This window comes from Miscanthus floridulus, chromosome 6 (genome assembly GCF_019320115.1).
Source record: "Miscanthus floridulus cultivar M001 chromosome 6, ASM1932011v1, whole genome shotgun sequence".
NCBI classification, from domain to species: domain Eukaryota; kingdom Viridiplantae; phylum Streptophyta; class Magnoliopsida; order Poales; family Poaceae; genus Miscanthus; species Miscanthus floridulus.
In genome coordinates, this window is record NC_089585.1 from 17903035 (window position 1) to 17920918 (window position 17884).

Below are 17884 nucleotides of genomic sequence, written 5' to 3' on the forward strand. Positions count from 1 at the left end.
CCCCCTCAATCTCCCCCCCCCGATGCCATGTTTCAACCCAAGAACGTATTCTTGTCACTGATAATTCCTGGACACCCAGGGAACAAGATGGGTTTGTTCATGGAGCCTCTCATTGAGGAATTGATCCTTGCTTGGGAAAAGGGGGTACTGACATACGACCGAGCTACAAAGAAGAACTTCATAATGCATGTGTGGTACCACTACTCCCTGCATGACTTTCTGGCGTATGGCATATTCTACGCGTGGTGTGTTCATGGGAAGTTCCCATGCCCAATATGCAAGACAACTGTGAGGTTCACTTGGCTGAAGAGGGGTGGCAAGTTTTCTTCGTTTGACCAACATCATCAATTCCTCCCTCTTGACCATCCATTCAGACGAGACGTTAAGAACTTCAGGAAAGGGGTTCAAGTCACCGACCCTGCACCTCAGATGATGACCGGTGCTGAGGTCCGTGCTGAGATAGAGGCTCTCAAAGATGATAAAGAGAAAGGTGGTTTTATTGGATATGGTGAGGAACACCAGTGGACTCATAAATCGGGCTTGACTAGGCTCCACTATTTCAATGACCTTCTTCTTCCACACAACATTGATGTAATGCACACAGAAAAGAATATCGCTGAGGCACTTTTTGCAACACTCATGGACATTCCTGATAAGTCAAAGGACAACGTTAAGGCTAGACTGGACCTGACAACGATGTGCGATAAGCCAAAGCAAGTGATGAAGCCTCCCACGCCTGGTAAGAAATGGAGAAGGACTCTGATCGATTTTTTCTTGAAAAAGGACCAAAGGAAGGAAGTACTGCAGTGGATCCAGACATTAATGTTCTCTGATGGGCATGCGGCGAATTTGAGTAGGGGAGTGAACTTGTCCACTATGTGGGTCTTAGGGATGAAGAGTCATGACTACCATATATGGATTGAGCGGCTCCTTCCTGCAATGACCCAGGGATACATCCCTGAGCATGTGTGGTGCGTGCTGGCAGAGTTGAGTTATTTCTTCCGCCAGCTTTGTGCCAAGGAGTTATCTCAAGACGTGATTGATGACTTGGAGAAAGTGGCACCTGTGTTGCTCTACAAGTTGGAGAAGATCTTCCCACCTGGCTTCTTCCTGGCGATGCAACATCTGATTTTGCACCTACCATACGAGGCATGAATGGGGGGCCCATGTAGGCCCATTGGTGCTATACAATTGAGAGATGTCTAAAGATTCTTTAGAAAAAGTGTAGAAATAAAGCCAAAATTGAGGCTTCTGTGGCAGAGGCATTCATTCTGGAGGAGGTGTCAAACTTCACAACAGCATACTATAAGGATGGCCTTCCCAGCGTGCACAATCGTCCCCCTCGTTACAACGCGGACGAGAGTTCATCGAACCTCAGCCTTTTCAAAGGGCAACTCAGAAAGGCAAGCGCATTAGGCACCAAGACCTTGTGGCATGATGAGTGGCGCACTATCATGCTGTATGTGTTGTTGAACCTTGACGAAGTGAAGCCTTATGTGCAGTAAGTTCTCAATGAGCTTGTTACATACGCCCTTGTCACTATCCTCCATCTATCCAACCCCCTTATCTCTTGTTTTTTAGGGAATTTCTGAATAAATACTGAAGAGGAAATAGGGCTCCTTCCCCTCAAGAATAAGATAGTCTTCTCAAAGATGGTGTGCCCAATTTCATATCCTGGTTCGATACGAAGGTACCATCCAATTTACCTCATTCAATCTTTGACATCCCACTTTGCTCCTACGAGCGAGTAATGTAGCGATCTATCCGGCCTCACCTTGCAGGCCCACAAGGATGCGGAAATGGATGCTGAGTTGAAAGGGCTCGCCAAAGGCTTCGCCTACAAGGTCAAGTCATTCACCGTTTATGATGTGAATGGCTATCGCTTTCACACAAGAAACTATGAGCGGAGTCGGCCCAATCGGAAAACCACGAATACTAGAGTTCGTACGCCCGGCACCGATGAGCGCGACTACTATGACATAGTAGAAGAAATATACGAGCTCAATTTTGAGTGTCGCAAAGCTCTATCAAGGAGAGGATGTCTATATTGTGGCTCAACAGGCCACGTAAGTTTATTATCTCCCATGGGTGTGCCAAAAAGACCCCAATCTTATCGGTTGGTACCTTGTGCAGTTGGTATCGCCGCACGGTAAACTGCCTATCCCAAACGATAAGGATTACAACTTTGACCCAAACACACGGGAGTTCTATCAACCAGAGGGGCTAGAAGGGAGGTTTGACATAGACATGTTTTCGCTGATGGGCATGGAAGTAGACAATGACATTGATCCAGACGATGGAGATGAGGACGATGGAGAAGAGGTGCAAAATGCTAAGGACTTACAAATGCTTGAGCGATACCTATGATCCAGCCACTGCCGATCATGAAGAATATTTCTAATTCATGTAATACTATATTATTATTATTATTATTATTATTATTATTATTATTATTATTATTATTATTATTATTATTATTATTATGTTTTGTTCATTTTGCATCTCTTTGTAAGTACTTGTAACTTACCTGTGCTAATTGGTTTACTCTTTGAAATTGCAGGCACTCGACAAAATGCTGGGCGGAAGGCAGGCCCGTCGGGGGTCAACTCCCCCTACATGAGGGAGCGCTCACCACCCCATGCTGAGGAGGACCCCTTGCCGGAGCCGCCGACGAGGAGGATGAGGAGCGGCCGCCCCTGCGGCCGTCCAAGGACGAGGGTGCAGTTGGCTGCCACCCCGTCGGTGGACGAGGACGACCAGGCGGTGGGCCTGCACATGGGAGGGGGTGGCACTTCCTTTGACTCGTCGGACCATGGGGAGGTGGTGATATCGACAGCAGGGGGTTCCACTTGCACTGCCTCTGGCTCTACCTCGTCAGGAGTCTACTTGCGCGGGCCATTGCAGCTCCCAGCATGGCCGATCTCACTTCACCGGCGCCCGGTGATTCGACCCAGCGACGACAAGTAAGTATTATTTCACTACAATTTCATATGACATGTTGAAAATTGAACTGGAGACTAACAATTCTTCTTAATGACTCTTGCAGCAACTGGGAAGTTGTGTCCGGAACGGGCCAGCACATCAATGGCACCCTAGGCCTTCTGATTTGGCAGCACTACCCTGGCATGGTCACCTACGCCTCGGTGACTTCGCCACCCTGGACGTGGGACCACTTCTACACCACCGAGGACAGCGAGTTCGGCATCGTTGCGGCGCGGATCAAGGCCGAGTTCTGGGTGAGTCTTCATTGCACTAAATTGGTCAATACTATGCATTCATTGGTCGTTCTTGAAATAATGAAACGATACATGATGTCTGTATGCAGGATTTCTTTAGGTGCGATGAAGGGTTTGAGGACCGGGCGGCGCGAGTGCAGGACAAGGTCTATAGGTCCCGACTCTCGAACCTATACCACGAGACACGGCTCCAGTGCATCATCAACTACAGCGCCGACGTCCTTAGTCAGGTGGTGAGGAAGGCCGATGCTAGGACCAGGACGCTCACCAAGGAGCAGTACCTCTCGGTAAGTACAAAACATTAATACTGACTCCTTCCATGAAGAATAGATAGGCTTCATTTCATCTTCTGACATATCAATAACTTGATGGCATGCAGCAATGTCCTGATTGGTGCGCCAAGCACCGCCTCTGCTGGGAGGCCATTGTGGACAGGTGGCTCTCGGAGGAGTGGGCGGAGAAGCACAACATCCATCGGGACTGCCGCCTGCAGATGGGTGGGGCGCCACACCACCAAGGCAATCGGAGCCTCAGCGCGTACGCCCAGACATGGGTAATCTTCTTTGTGTTTTCATCTTTATTTATTTATTCTAACGCTCAATTCTCATTACTTATAATCATCTTTGTGTTTTCCTCATAGTCCCAGGCGCACCAAGGCCAGGAATGCAACGAGTTCATGGCATACGCCCTGGCACACAAGGGTAAGGCGATGGCCTCGGAAGTCACCTACAACCTGGCGGACGGGCCCGAGGCGTACACCAACGTGAGCGTCCACAGCAAGCTTAGCGAGTACACCTCAGCGGCCCGCGAGCGCCATGGGGAGGACTTCGATCTGGCCACCCAACCCCTGGACACAGACCTCCTGATGAGGCTAGGAGGAGGGAAGCAGCACGACCGGTACTAGATGGCGGACAGCATAGTCGACTCCGCCTCTGTTCCCATCCTCGCCGAGATTCGAGCAAGGAGCACGATCTCCTCCCTCCCCATACGCTCTCGACAGTAGAGCTCACAGCAACAGATGGCGGAACTCTAGGTTAGTACTGTTTTATTCATCGTTCATTGCTTTTACACATCTACCTGGCCTTTGCATTGTTTAAACATTGCGGGTGGAATATTGCAGGCCGACTTGCGGAGGTTTTAGGCCCAGCAGGCGGCTCAGGCGAAGGCCCATCGGCTGGAGATGGAGGCTGTACAAGCCTAGAGGGTGGCCGAGGCGCAGAGGCTGCAGGACATGTTCAGCTTCATGGTGAGCCTTCAGGCCTTGCCAGGTGTGGTCATGCCCCAGTCGCTGCTCGCTCCAGTTGTGGCTCCTCCTCCTCCTGTAGGGACTCCGGTGAGTATATATGGTTATTTATTCCTTTAGCTTGTGCGGCTCTCCTATAGATACTCATGAATTCGCTTCTCCTTTGTGCAGCCATAGTCGGCGGGTTCGAACCTGACTCCTCAAGGTGGCCCTTCTCCATAGGCCGGGTGGCCAACTGACCCTCCTCAAGGTGGCAGTTCACACTCCGGGTGGGGAGGCTGGCAGTAGGTACCATTTATTTGTTTCTTTTCATGTTGCATGGACTTGTGTTAGACTTAGCCTTATGTTGGACTACTACTAGAGACATATATATATTGTGATGGATATTGTCATGGATGATGCGAATGTATGTGATGGATTATGGACAATGGATTTGTATGTGATGTATTATGGATGGTGGATGTGTATGTGATGGGTTATGGATGTGTATGTGATGGAATATGGATGTGTATGTGACATATCATGTGCTGTGTGTTGATATATATGTGATTTCTTTGTTTATGCTGATGGAAAGCAAAAAACCAAAAAATAGCATTTTCCCCTCTTTGTCGAGTGCCACACTCGGCAAAGAGGGCTTTGCCGAGTGCCGTGACCATGGCACTCGGCAAAGCTGGGAAGCAGAGACCCAATTTCCCAGCTTTCCCGAGTGCCAGAGCCATGGCACTTGGCAAAGATTTTTTTTAAAAAAAAGAAAAAATTCTTTGCCGAGTGCCGCTGAGGTGGCACTCGGCAAAGAGGCTGTCAGAGTTGACGTCGGATTTTTTTTGCCGAGTGCTGACGTGACACTCGGCAAAGGCTTTACTGAGTGCCCGATATGTGGCACTCGGCAAAGAAACCTTTGCCGACGGGTTCTTTGCTGACTGCTCTTTGCTGAGTGCGGCACTCGGCAAAGCCTTTGCCGAGTGCAATAGGGGCTTTGCCGAGTGCCCTAAGCACTCGGCAAAGAGCCCGTCTGTAGTAGTGATTGAAATGTTACTCTATATCTTTTCTAGGAGAATGGTGTAGCGGAAGTGGTCATGGTAATTCAAAGAAGTAAGCAATGCATATAAAAAAGGTATTTGCTTTATTTAGCATATTCTCACATAATTTAGTCCATATTGGCTTTAATATTGTTTAGATTTTATAAAGAGTTCAATGTGTTGCACCAAATCAGAAAGATGGATTCCTTAAACAGAATGATCAAGTGGTAAAATCTCTTGTCCGTGAAATACTTCTTTATCTACAAAGGTTTTTTATAATAATTCATGCTATTTTCATTTCTCCTCTTTACTAGAACAAAGAACCATATGAGTCTACATATAGTGACGATGATGATCTATTTTTCTAATAAAAAGGTTATCAACTGGTTTGTTGTATTCAAGAATAATATACTCTTAGTTTGTTTATATGTCAATATTTTTGCCTAGTGATTATGATTTACAAGAATTTGTATTGGAACTAATGCTAAGGTGACACTAATGACAAGGAATTACTAATTCTAGAAGTAGAAACAATGTCCCCATAATGCTCTGCTAATGATTCTACACAAATAGCGGTACATCTTTTCATTGAACCATTGAATATGATATATTAGACTTATAATGTCAATTTATTAAAGATAAATAACATTATAACACTGTATAATTGCAATTACCATTCTCTTCCTTTTAGTTTAATTCTTGCCCAAGGAATTCTATAGAGGTAGAATAATAAAGGTACAAAATGTAAGAACCATATTTTCATATTTATTATAGTAAAATGTTTGTTTTATATTGTTTCATATGTAAGGATCATCATGGAGTGCTTGGAGAGACTACCATTGCCCAATAAGAGGTAGCTCATGACAAGGCTACATGCCACAAGAGTCCGAAACATGAGCAACCTCCTCCAATGAAGGTAGGTGAACAAAATATCACTTATCTTAACTACATTATCTTGATAAACAAATGATGTTTGTTGGTCGCTAAGTGATATGTCAAATTAATATAGGTTCGGTCCACAGTGGTACTCATGACTACAAAATATCCAAATAAGGTCTTTTGAGCACTAATCCAAAAACATGTTTTGGTGGAGTTGAGACAAAATCAATTCTACAAAGTGGATATCAATCATCCTGGGTACAATAACATTGGTGATGCCCTTGCCAAAGGTGGTAACAATTGTTCGGACTTTGACATTTATATGTTTGTACTAGCTTTTAAGTTTACATCAACTAATATAGATAGAATAATATTTAATGTTATAACTTTCTCTTTGCAGGTTGAAATGATTAATGGCTGAATTCTTATATTGATGTGTGCAAAAATGGATGAAGAAGCAATGGAATTTAAGAACACTAGATATCACACTTTCATTTCTAGTAGTATGGGCTTGTACTCTTCAATACTATATGTAGTTGCTCTCAAGCTAGAGCCACATCGTTATGTACCTATACTGTCACTTGATTTGAACAAGTATTACGTTGAAATCTTCAAATAATTTGTGGATCTTGCTATGGTTATTGAAATTTGCAGCTCATGAGATTCTATAATGTGTCATATTTGTGTGATTCTGCAATGTGTAGCCCACATGTAAGGGTAATATAAATATTTTATTTAAAAAGTTAAATGTGTTACAATAGGTAAAACATGTGTTGTAAACCATGTGTTACTCCATTCCACACTATATACTCTACTACAATGTGGAAGTGTTACTAGAACACTAAAAAATTGTTACAAAAGAAAATCACTGTAACACTAGACAATGTCACAGTAGATATGTGTTACAAATTATGTACTCCATCACATTATGAAAGTGTTACTATAGCTAAAAAAAGTGTTACAACAGAGAATCACTGTAACACTAGACAAATGTTCCAATAGATATATAAATATGTTAAAACGTAGTAACACTTTTCTATATATAAAAGAACACATATTCCGTATTACAATATATCAGTCTATAATAACATGGTCAATTGGAACACATAAAAAATATGTTACTAAGAGAGCTAGTAACACTTTTTTAGCCTATAGTAATATAAATTGGTGTTACTATATTCTCGTGTTTTAGTAGTGTCGATAGATCGTCGTCGTCCTCTCCCTCCGCTCCACCGCCATTCACTCCTGCAAATTAAATTAAAACAAAATTTGGGATTCGGCCCGTGATTGAAATTGAAACAGGTTCGTGCTATGAGACCTGCATGCTACTGTCTATTCAATTTTGACTGGTCAACTTAGTTGCGACGAATTTTTCGAATTTTGTTCAAGTTAAACAGACTAATAGACGGTGGGCATGCAGGGAGGGGTGGTTCTCCGGTTATCCAAGCGGCCATTTGGTCTCGATTGGGATCGGCGGGGAGGGGAATGAAGCTAGAGTGCATGCATAGGTCCAGGTTGCCTGCCTGCCCTGCCCACTGGGTAAGAGAGGTGCAACTAGAGCTGCGTGGATGGTGCCAGTCTGAGCGACGGCACGGTGTGCAAGAATTGAGAAAGGACCTACTAAACTTACCTCAAGCTGGCGGTTAAATTAAAGCGCCGTAGAGCTTCAGGAGCAGGTCGGGATCGAAGTCGCCCCCAAGTGCAACAGCCACGACGAAGGCGAGGAAGGACAAGCACAGGTTGACGAAGGCAAAATTACCGCGGCCGCCGCGGCGGCCCACCGTGCTCAGCCACAGCCCGACGAAGAGGCTTGTGATGCCGGCGAGCACGGCCGCTGTCAACGCGGGCGTGTACACGGGGGCCCTCAGACCAGTGATGCACGAAGAAGCTGAAATGGACACTGCGAGAAGCCCGACATCAGCGCCCCGCGCCTGGAGCAGCAGGCGCCGCCGGGGGCCTCCTCCTCCGCCGGTAGCTTGCGCTGCTCCTGCCGCCGGCGCCGCCGCGCTCAGCACGATATTACTATCTTCCATCGAGTGATGACGGGCGGCGGGGCGGAGGACGATTGGACGAAGGCGGCGCGGGGAGGCACTGAGTCAGGCAGATTGTACCAGGGTATTTATAGAGGAAATTTTTTTTTATTGATTTCTCTCTATTTTTATTGATTTCTCTCTACCTGCGACACAACTATTCCCTCCGTATCGGGCCCACCGGCAATCCTTCGCTCGCCCACCCGGCCCTTCCCACGCTCCCATCGCTCGCCCGCACGGTGGACCCAGTCTCGCGGACTCTCTCTCCCCGCCCGCACTCGTACTGTACGTACTTATGCACTCAACCAAACATCAAGGCCTTGAATGTAGAAAGCAAGTCTGTCTCAACTTGGCCTGGCTGGGAGAAGCGAGCCAAGCTCTCCTCGTCATGGAACCAATCACGCCCCAAAAGGACGTCTCGCACACCACAGGGGCATCTTGGGTGCCGTTCTAAGGAATCATTTTGTGTTTGGATCCAGGGATGTCCCATCAAATATTTGGATGTGAAGATTAAATATGAGATAATTATAAAAACTATTTATATAAGACAGGACTAATTCGCGAGACGGATTTGTTAAACCTAATTAATCCATCATTAGTATATGTTTACTGCAGCACTATATTACCAAATCATGGACTAATTAGGTTTAATAGATTCGTCTCGTAAATTAACCTCTATCCGTGTAATTATTTTTATAATTAACCTATATTTAATAATTCTAATTAGCATTAAACATAAAGTTTAGTCCCCATCTAAACACCCCGAGCGGGGTGCCGGAAGCGGACACGCGGTGAGGGTGACACATCACACGGGGAAGTGCCAGGGAACGAGGGGAAGTGCCCGGGGGGATTTTTTTATTTTTAACACTTTTTTAAACTATTTTTAAAACTGACACTGTTTATTTTTTTTAATCTAACATATTTAGTCGCGCCTATTCACACGCGCGCGACGAATTCAAGCTGTCGTGCCATGCATAGGGGCGCGGCGAGGCTGCCAACGTGGCAGCGACCAGGGCCGCTGACCGGTGACGTGACCCAGCTCTGCTGCGCCATCGATCAGGGCGCGGCTGTGACGCGCCACCCGTCAGGGCGCGGCAGAGCCAAATAGAGGCCCACGGCCCAGTTCCTTTCCTCCCTCTCTATTTCACTCTGCGCCGCACAACAGCCACCTCCGTGCCGCCCAGCCCCCGCCGCCGTGCCTCCTAGCCCACACTGCCGCGCCATTGCCTCCCGGCTCCCCCACGGCCAGCCACCGAATTTTCCTCCCTTATCGTTTCTCTCCCTACCTTTCCCGAAGCTCCTCCTCGGCCTTGTCAAGGTAATGAAGCTCCTCCTCGACCTTCATGGTGGATCGAATGATTTGAATGAGTAGTTAGGGTATGGAGGAAAATATGAGTTCATTAGAACGTTGGATTGAATGACTAGGATTAGGATTGCCAATGTTAAGGTTAATTGGTTAGTTAGAATTATGATTACCATGTATTTTGCTTATTTGAGTTTGCATCTCAACTTTTATAGGTGAATAAATATATGGACACACTGTTGATGTACAAATTTTTTTATTTTTTATTGACCAAAGTATAGTTTTTATATAGTTTTCATGTTTGCATCTAAGATAGAGTTTGCACCAAAGTGTAGGTTATATTTTATTTGTTGTAATGCAAATGGTTCTCATTGACATTAATTTGTGATGTTTTGATTTTTGTTTGTTAAATTACAACCGTTTCGTTAGATACAAGAAATGTATCGGGAGAAGTTTTGGTGAAAACGGGGTCGTCCTCGAGAATTATACCCCGACATGTCTAGCAAAGATGCCCCCGTCCCTCCTGACCTCTAGTCCCTAACTGTGACTGTGGTTTCCTGACCGACGTGTTTCAATCGAGACATCCAGACACAGCGGCGTGTTACTTCTACACATGCAGTCGTTTTAATATAAGTAATTGTTTCCACTATCTTTTTTTCTTTATTTGTGTAAGTAGGTTACTAATATTTTATTGGAATCTTGTTTTGTAGGACCATGAGAGGTGCTTTTTCTTTCAGTGGATCGACGGTGCAGATAAGTTTGACCCTAGGTACCTCCTTTTCGCCGATTGGTGTCGAGGGAGACATCCACGTGCGCACTTGAAAGCTCTAGATTGGTTTTGGTTAATTGATGAAACCCTAAGTGCTAACCTAGTTTATCAAAGTGGTTATGAGGTAGGTAGCACTACTCTAAGTGATGAAGCAATGATGAAGATCATGATGATGGTGATGGCATGGTGATGATCAGATGCTTAAACTTGAAAAAGAAGAAAGAGAAAAATAAAAGGCTCAAGGCAAAGGTATAAATGATAGGAGCATTTTATTTTGATGATCGAGACACTTAGTGAGTGTGATCACATTTAGGATTGATAGCCATACTATTAAGAGGGGTGAAACTCATATTGGAATACGGTTATCAAAGTGCCACTAGATGCTCTAACTCATTGCATATGCATTTAGGATCTAGTGGAGTGCTAACACCCTTGAAAATGTTTGTGAAAATATGCTAACACATGTGCACAAGGTGAAACACTTGGTAGTTAGCACATTTGAGCAAGGGTAGGAAGCTTCACCGGCGGAGTGTCCGCCCGTAGAGTGCGGACAGTCCGATGGTGCCACCGACGCCCTAGACAGAAAAGATGGAGGTCATTGGAAGTGATCGGACGCTAGCCTCGGTTGGACCGGCGTGTCCAATCAGAAGAAACAGCGAGGACACTGGCATCGGTCTTCGACTGGACGCTGGCGCGGTGCGTCCGGTCAATGCTGACGTACGCTGACGTGAGGCACATAGAGGAAACGTTGAGTGACCGGACGCGTCCGGTCGTGAAATGTCGTGTTTGGAACCTTACTGAAAACGACCAGACGCTGAGGTCCAGCGTCCGGTCACTTTCTAACTAACGTGTCCGATCATCTCTTGACCATTGAAATCGGGCGATCGACGTTTGAAGCCGATGACACATGGCGCACATCGCACGACCAGACGCTGAGGTCCAGCGTCCGGTCAATATGACCGGAGCGTCCGGTCATCCTGTGTTCAATATAGTGAGGAGCCCAACGGCACTATTTCGTGGGGGCTTCTATTTAAGCCCCATGACCGGTTCAAGCTCACGCTCTTGGCCATTTTCATTGACATAGCAACCTTGTGAGCTTAGCCAAAGCCCTCCCACTTATCTCCATCATTGATTCATTATCATTATGAGATTGGGAGAGAATCCAAGTGCATTGCTTGAGTGATTGCATCTAGAGGCACTTGGTATTCGTGTTTCGCTATGGGGTTCGCTTGTTGCTCTTGGTGGTTGCCACCACCTAGACGGCTTGGTGCAGCGGTGGAGGATTGGCACGAGTCGATGATTGTTTGTGGCCATCTCTGGTGATTGTGAGGGGATTTATACCTTCCCCAGCGGAGCGCCGAAAGGTAACTCTAGTGGATTGCTCGTGTCATTAGTTACCTCACTTGTGGGTAGGTTCTTGCGGTGTCCAAATTGTGTGGACGAGGTTCGTACAATACCTCTTAGATGCCGAACCACCAAGTGTTGGTCGACACAACGGGGACATAGCGTGTTGGCAAGCACGTGAACCTCGGGAGAAAATTGGTTGTCTCTTGCTATTTGGTATTCTCCTAGTGATTGATTTCATATTCACCTTGTGATTGGTTCACTCCTCTACACGGCAGTATAATCACCCTACTCACTCATTTATATTCATGCAAACTAGTTGTGGCAAGCTCTTTAGTGTAATTAGAACTGAGAGCTTGCTTTGTTATTTTAAGTTCATCTAGTGGAGCTCTTTAGAGTAGCAAGATTGAGAGCTCTTAGTGAGTAGTAACTTTACAAGTTGTGTGCCTAGGAATCATTGCAACTAGAATTGTTGGATAGGTGGCTTGCAACCCTTGTAGAGCTAGAGCAAGTTTGCATTTCGCTATTTGTCATACTGATCATTGCTCTAGTTGATTTGCAGATTTTAAAATAGGCTATTCACCCCTGAAAGGTCCTAATATGGCTAGAGGGGGGGTGAATAGCCTATTTAAAAATCTACAAATCAACTAGAGCAATTTAATTAGTATGACAAATAGCTTAATGCAAACTTGCTCTAGCTCTACAAGGGTTGCAAGCCACCTATCCAACAATTCTAGTTGCAATGATTACTTAGGCACACAAACTTGCTATGTAATTACTCACTAAGAGCTCTCAACCTTGCTACTCTAAAGAGCTCAACTAGATGAATGTAAATAACAAAGCAAGCTCTCAATTCTAATTACACTAAAGAGCTTGTGTCAACTAGTTTGCAAGAATGTAAATAAGTGAGTAGGGTGATTATACCGACGTGTAGGGGATGAACCAACCACAAGATGAATATGTAGCCAATCACCGGGAGAATGCCAAAGACAAGAGACAATCGATTTTCTCCCGAGGTTCACGTGCTTGCCAACACGCTATGTCCCCGTTGTGTTGACCAACACTTGGTGGTTCGGCAGCTAAGAGGTGTTTCACAAACCTCGTCCACACGATAGGACACCGCAAGAACCGACCCACAAGTGAGGTAACTCAATGACACGAGCAATTTACTAGAGTTACCTTTCGGCGCTCCGTCGGGGAAGGTACAACTCCCCTCACAATCACCAGAGATGGCCACGAACAATCACCAACTCATGCCGATCCTCCACCGCTGCTCCAACCGTTTAGGTGGTAGCAACCACCAAGAGAAACAAGCGAAATCCGCAGCGCAACATGAATACCAAGTGCCACTAGATGCAATCACTCAAGCAATGCACTTAGATTCTCTCCCAATCTCACAAAGATGATGGATCAATGATGGAGATGAGTGGGAGGACTTTGGCTAAGCTCACAAAGTTGCTATGTCAATGAAAATGTGCAAGAGATCTCCCTTGAGTCGGCCATGGGGCTATAAATAGAGCCCCCATCAAATAGAGCCATTGCACCCCTTCACTGGGCAAAACGTGCTCTGACCGGACGCTCCGGTCATACTGACCGAACCCTGGACATAGCGTCTGGTCCACAGATGTAAGCCACGTGTCATTCTGAGTTAAACTTGAGCCACCAGATCACAACGGCTATTAACTGACCGGACGCTCCGGCAAAACTGACTGGACGCTGAACCACCAGCGTCCGGTCATTTACAGTAAGGGTCCAAATCCGATTTTCTTCGATCGGACGCGTCCGTTCCACCTTGACCAGACATAGACCAGCGTCTGGTGCTAAACCCTAGTCACTGTGTCGCCATGTCAGTTTGACCGGACGTAGAAACCAGCGTCCGATGCATCTTAGGTCCAGCGTCCGGTTAGTTGACCGACGCCAGAGTCTTCGCGATCAACTTATTTTCATTTCTAACTTCTTCACCCTTGCTCCAATGAGCCAACCACAAGAATTTGCATCCGACGCAATAGAAAATAGGCATTCCATTTTCCCGGAAGCGCCGAATCCATTTCAACCCTACAAACACCACCTCCTTTGTAGATGTGCCAACACAACCATGTGTATCACCTTGTGCACAAGTGTTAGCATATTTTCACAAACATTTTCAAGGGTGTTAGCACTCCACTAGATCCTAAATGCATATGCAATGAGTTAGAGCATCTAGTGGCACTTTGATAACCGCATTCCGATATGAGTTTCACTCCTCTTAATAGTATGGCTATCTATCCTAAATATGATCACACTCACTAAGTGTCTTGATCACTAAAATAAAATGGCTCCTACATTTTATACCTTTGCCTTGAGCCTTTTGTTTTTCTCTTTCTTCTTTTCCAAGTTTAAGCATTTGACCATCACCATGCCATCACCATTGTCATGATCTTCGCCATTGCTTCATCACTTGGAGTAGTGCTACCTATCTCATAATCATCTTGATAAACTAGGTTAGCACTTAGGGTTTCATCAATTAACCAAAACCAAACTAGAGCTTTCAACCCCCTCTAGCCATATTAGGACCTTTCAGCACTTCCAGCGGTGGGTTCTACCCCCCTAACCCCCCACCAATGATGGCTAAGGAGAAGCACCTAGCCATAGTTAGACGACTCAAGAAACCTCCTCTGTGTGAATGCGGAGATCGAGCTATGATAAACCCTGAGAATACATTGGAGTTTGTGTGTCCGAACAAACACAAAGTAAGTGAAAAATGTATCTGTTTAAATGTTTAGCTCTATATGTGTGCGTGTACTAATGTATTCTCTTGTAGCATTATGGATTTGCGAAGTGTCATTTCAATGAGTGGCTCTATGGTCCTAAGAATCAATGGTCGGAGCCACCAAAAGCAAAGGAAAAGAAGAAAGAAAGGTTAATTTACAAAGCACCTCCAGTGAAGTGCGAATGTGGTGTTAAATCCAACTACGGTCTAGTCCCTTTGGAGCTTGGAATAGGCCATTATTGCGGCCATATGGTTGACTATGATGAGGTTGGTTATTTTTGTAGTAAACATAAAACCGTATTTTGTTTCTTTTGGTAAGACATGATATAATTTTTTGTTTGAACTGAGCACTACAAAATACAGGTGGGAATGTTATGATGGTCAAGCTAAGTTCTTGGATGAACTGAAGGGGAGGCAAGTAATTGCACGAAAGGGGGATATGGACCTGACTACGTCAACCAATTCGTTAAACATCATAAAAACAAGATGCGTGAGTTTGCTAGACAGTGCGGTATTCGTAACCCGATCGATGTTGGGCTTGACAAATAGGGATTGAAGAGACGGAGGGCGTTAGAGGAGGAGAGGGCAAGGAAGGAGGTAAGGGAGGAGGAAAGAGTATAGATGCAGGTCTTGAATGACCATGTTGTTGCATTGTGTGCCAGTGAGTCATTGGAAGCCTTGTTATTTTCATTGCCTGCTTTTAAATGTAATATAATCGCGTTGCTAACTAGTTGCATTTCATACATGAATGGATTGGATGTAGCAAGGACCATGCCACAGAGGTGGCCCGTGCAAGATTTGAGGAAAAGAAGTTACATGAGAACAGAACGCGAGCTGGTCGCATCGTTCAATCTCTAATTGTGTTGTCTGATGAGGGGGACGAGGATGAGGATGATACTGTCAGATTGAGCGATCTCATCGCTCTTGCTGAGGTAGGCTTGTAGGCGGAGGAGGCTGAGGATGACACTAATAGACTGAGCGAGCTCATCGCTCTAGCAGAGGCGGACTTATAGGCAGAGGAGGCTGAGGACAATATTGACAGACTGAGCGAGCTCATCGCTCTAGCAGCTGAGGAGGATGACGACGCGTTCTTCACTCAGGCCACAGAGGCCGTAGATGAAGCGGAGGCCACTTACTATAGGCGACAAATAGATCAAGGCAATGCAGGTGAGCCTAGCCACATGAGCCAGACGAAGGAGGACACATTCTTGACTCAGGCCGCAGAGGCCATAGGTGAAGCGGAGATAGCTTACTACAGGCGACAGGCAGATCAGGGCAATGCAGGTGAGCCTAGCCACAGCAATGAGGTTGTGGTAGAGGACTAGTATTCGGATGACAAGTTGCTTACTCAGTATGTTTCAGACTAAGGATTGGTACAGGTGTGCTAGTTCAATGTTTTAGATTTGGTATTTGTATCGTAGTAGAATTTTCTCGGTGCTGCATTGTGTTTCATTTGAACTATTTACATGTTGTAACCATGTAACAAACACTATTTATTTTTTGTAACGGACATTGTGTTATCTCATAAAACTTTCACCATGAAAAATGGTATTACAATGCTGCTGCTGATGCGCTCAGAAGGGAGTCTAGCCAACGCCCAGCATGGGTTTGCCGCACTAGTAGCCATGGCGCGGCAAGGCTGACATGCCAGCAGCTATAGCGCAGCAATGCTGACGCACCCCCAGCCATGGCGCGGCGGTCAAAGCGACAGCAAAATGAATAAGGCACTTCAGTTATGTCGTCGTGTCGGTTTAACGAATAGGTCAATAGGAAGGATAAGTGCACAAGACAATCAATACACAAGTCCAGCAATACTAACTTGTACGCATCCTAAGTTCATCGCAAGTTCGATAATACCACTGTTCAATATAAGTTCAGCAAGTCATAACTATGACACAAGTTCATCAGTACATAAGTTTGACATTACTCGACATACTACATGTTCCATTAGTATATGGGTGTCCGAGTACAAGTGCATCATGTCATCCTAAAGAACTCCTATGACCTAGGAGTATATGGGTATCGCGGACGTCGCTGCCTCTTTGGACGTGAAGGCAGCATGTTATGGGTGAACCCAACGTTGGTACGGTCTCGCTGGTGGTACACCCGGCAGTACTGCTAAGTATAACTAGGACCCTACAATTACAATATAGGCATCGTTACTTACAATGTTTAAGTAATTGTGACATATATGGCGAAGGGTTGTTTCAAGTACCTGTGCGTCCAACTATGTAGGACATGGTGCATCACCAAGCTGAGACATCCCAATCTCATCGTAGTCCTCGTCCTCGTCCTCGTCCTCGTCCTTCTTATCCTCGTCCTCCTCAATGTCATGCTCCGCAGGACCCTTGTCGCGATTGCCGGGAGTACGAACATAAGTGGTCCCACAAACCGTCATGTCGGAGGAACCTGCTCGTGTCGGCATAGTGCTTGAGCAAACATGGATGAATGAGTCATGTGAACCATTTAATAACTGTCATGGCTTTGAGAATAGAACATACATCGACGAAGACGTGTAGAATGTCGTGCGGCTCCCGTCTGGTCTCGTGAAGTCGCACGGCTGCTTCGTTGGACAGACTTGTCAACTGTGATGCCTGCATACACAAGCGAGCTAAGTTTGTATCGGTATAATTCATAGGAACGCCGACGTGCAGTTGTATTGAAATTCAAATTTCTTACCACGTATCTCGGTAGCGGGGCTCTCTGAAGCTGTGTCTCCATCCTTGTTGCCTCGTCGTACGCATCAGTGATGTCATCCTCATCTTCGTCCTCATCAATTGGCTTGTTAGTGTAGGGGACCTGCATATGTGTGCGGGTACTCCTATGCAACCATTGGAGGTAGCGGTCGAAGTTGTGTTGGTCGTGCAGCGGTATCTCGGCGATCAGGACCCTTTGCCAACTGTCCCATTCGTGGATGAATGGGGCATGCATCACGGCCTAATTCTTCTCTTTGTACCTATTCCTTCGATCGTAGCTACAAGTTTAATGTAAGTTAGTGGTTGTATGTATGCACATGACTGCTAAATTATTATATTTTAGTTGTCGCACCTGTGCAACTTTCTGTTAGTTGTGTACAACAGCGGTGGGCATGGCTGCAATCTTCTGAACTGCCTATACACCCTTATAGGGTAGTGCATTTCGACCACGTGGAAGAAAATTAGTGGCCTGTTAAAAAGCCACTCATCTGACTCTTCCTCAGTGTGAGGACTTAGGTACCCCTCTAACTCGAATCTAAACTAGGGACACCAATTCACCCGAAAGTTAGGTAACTATAGTTAGATTTTTGGAATGATAAAAAAGCAACAACACCAA

General features: G+C 45.6%; 1 protein-coding gene and 1 long non-coding RNA gene across 2 annotated transcripts; one reads left to right on the forward strand and one right to left on the reverse strand.

The window, feature by feature from the left end:
- The first annotated feature begins 5695 nt into the window (after positions 1-5695).
- LOC136457761 (uncharacterized) lies at positions 5696-7012 on the forward strand. Its single transcript, XR_010759802.1, has 3 exons — positions 5696-6414; positions 6508-6667; positions 6778-7012. It is a non-coding gene; the product is annotated as an uncharacterized lncRNA (long non-coding RNA).
- Positions 7013-7500: 488 nt separating this feature from the next.
- Positions 7501-8423, reverse strand: LOC136457760 (uncharacterized). Its single transcript, XM_066457765.1, has 2 exons — positions 8008-8423; positions 7501-7622 (listed from the first exon to the last, which is right to left on the reverse strand). Exon 1 carries the CDS (start codon positions 8408-8410, stop codon positions 8021-8023), a length of 390 nt encoding a protein of 129 aa, XP_066313862.1. The 5' UTR covers positions 8411-8423; the 3' UTR covers positions 7501-7622; positions 8008-8020.
- Positions 8424-17884: the final 9461 nt, after the last annotated feature.

Bases quoted from the DNA above. Each gene is read 5' to 3' on its own strand.
- LOC136457760 (XM_066457765.1), bottom strand. From the start codon at position 8,410: ATGGAAGATAGTAATATCGTGCTGAGCGCGGCGGCGCCGGCGGCAGGA.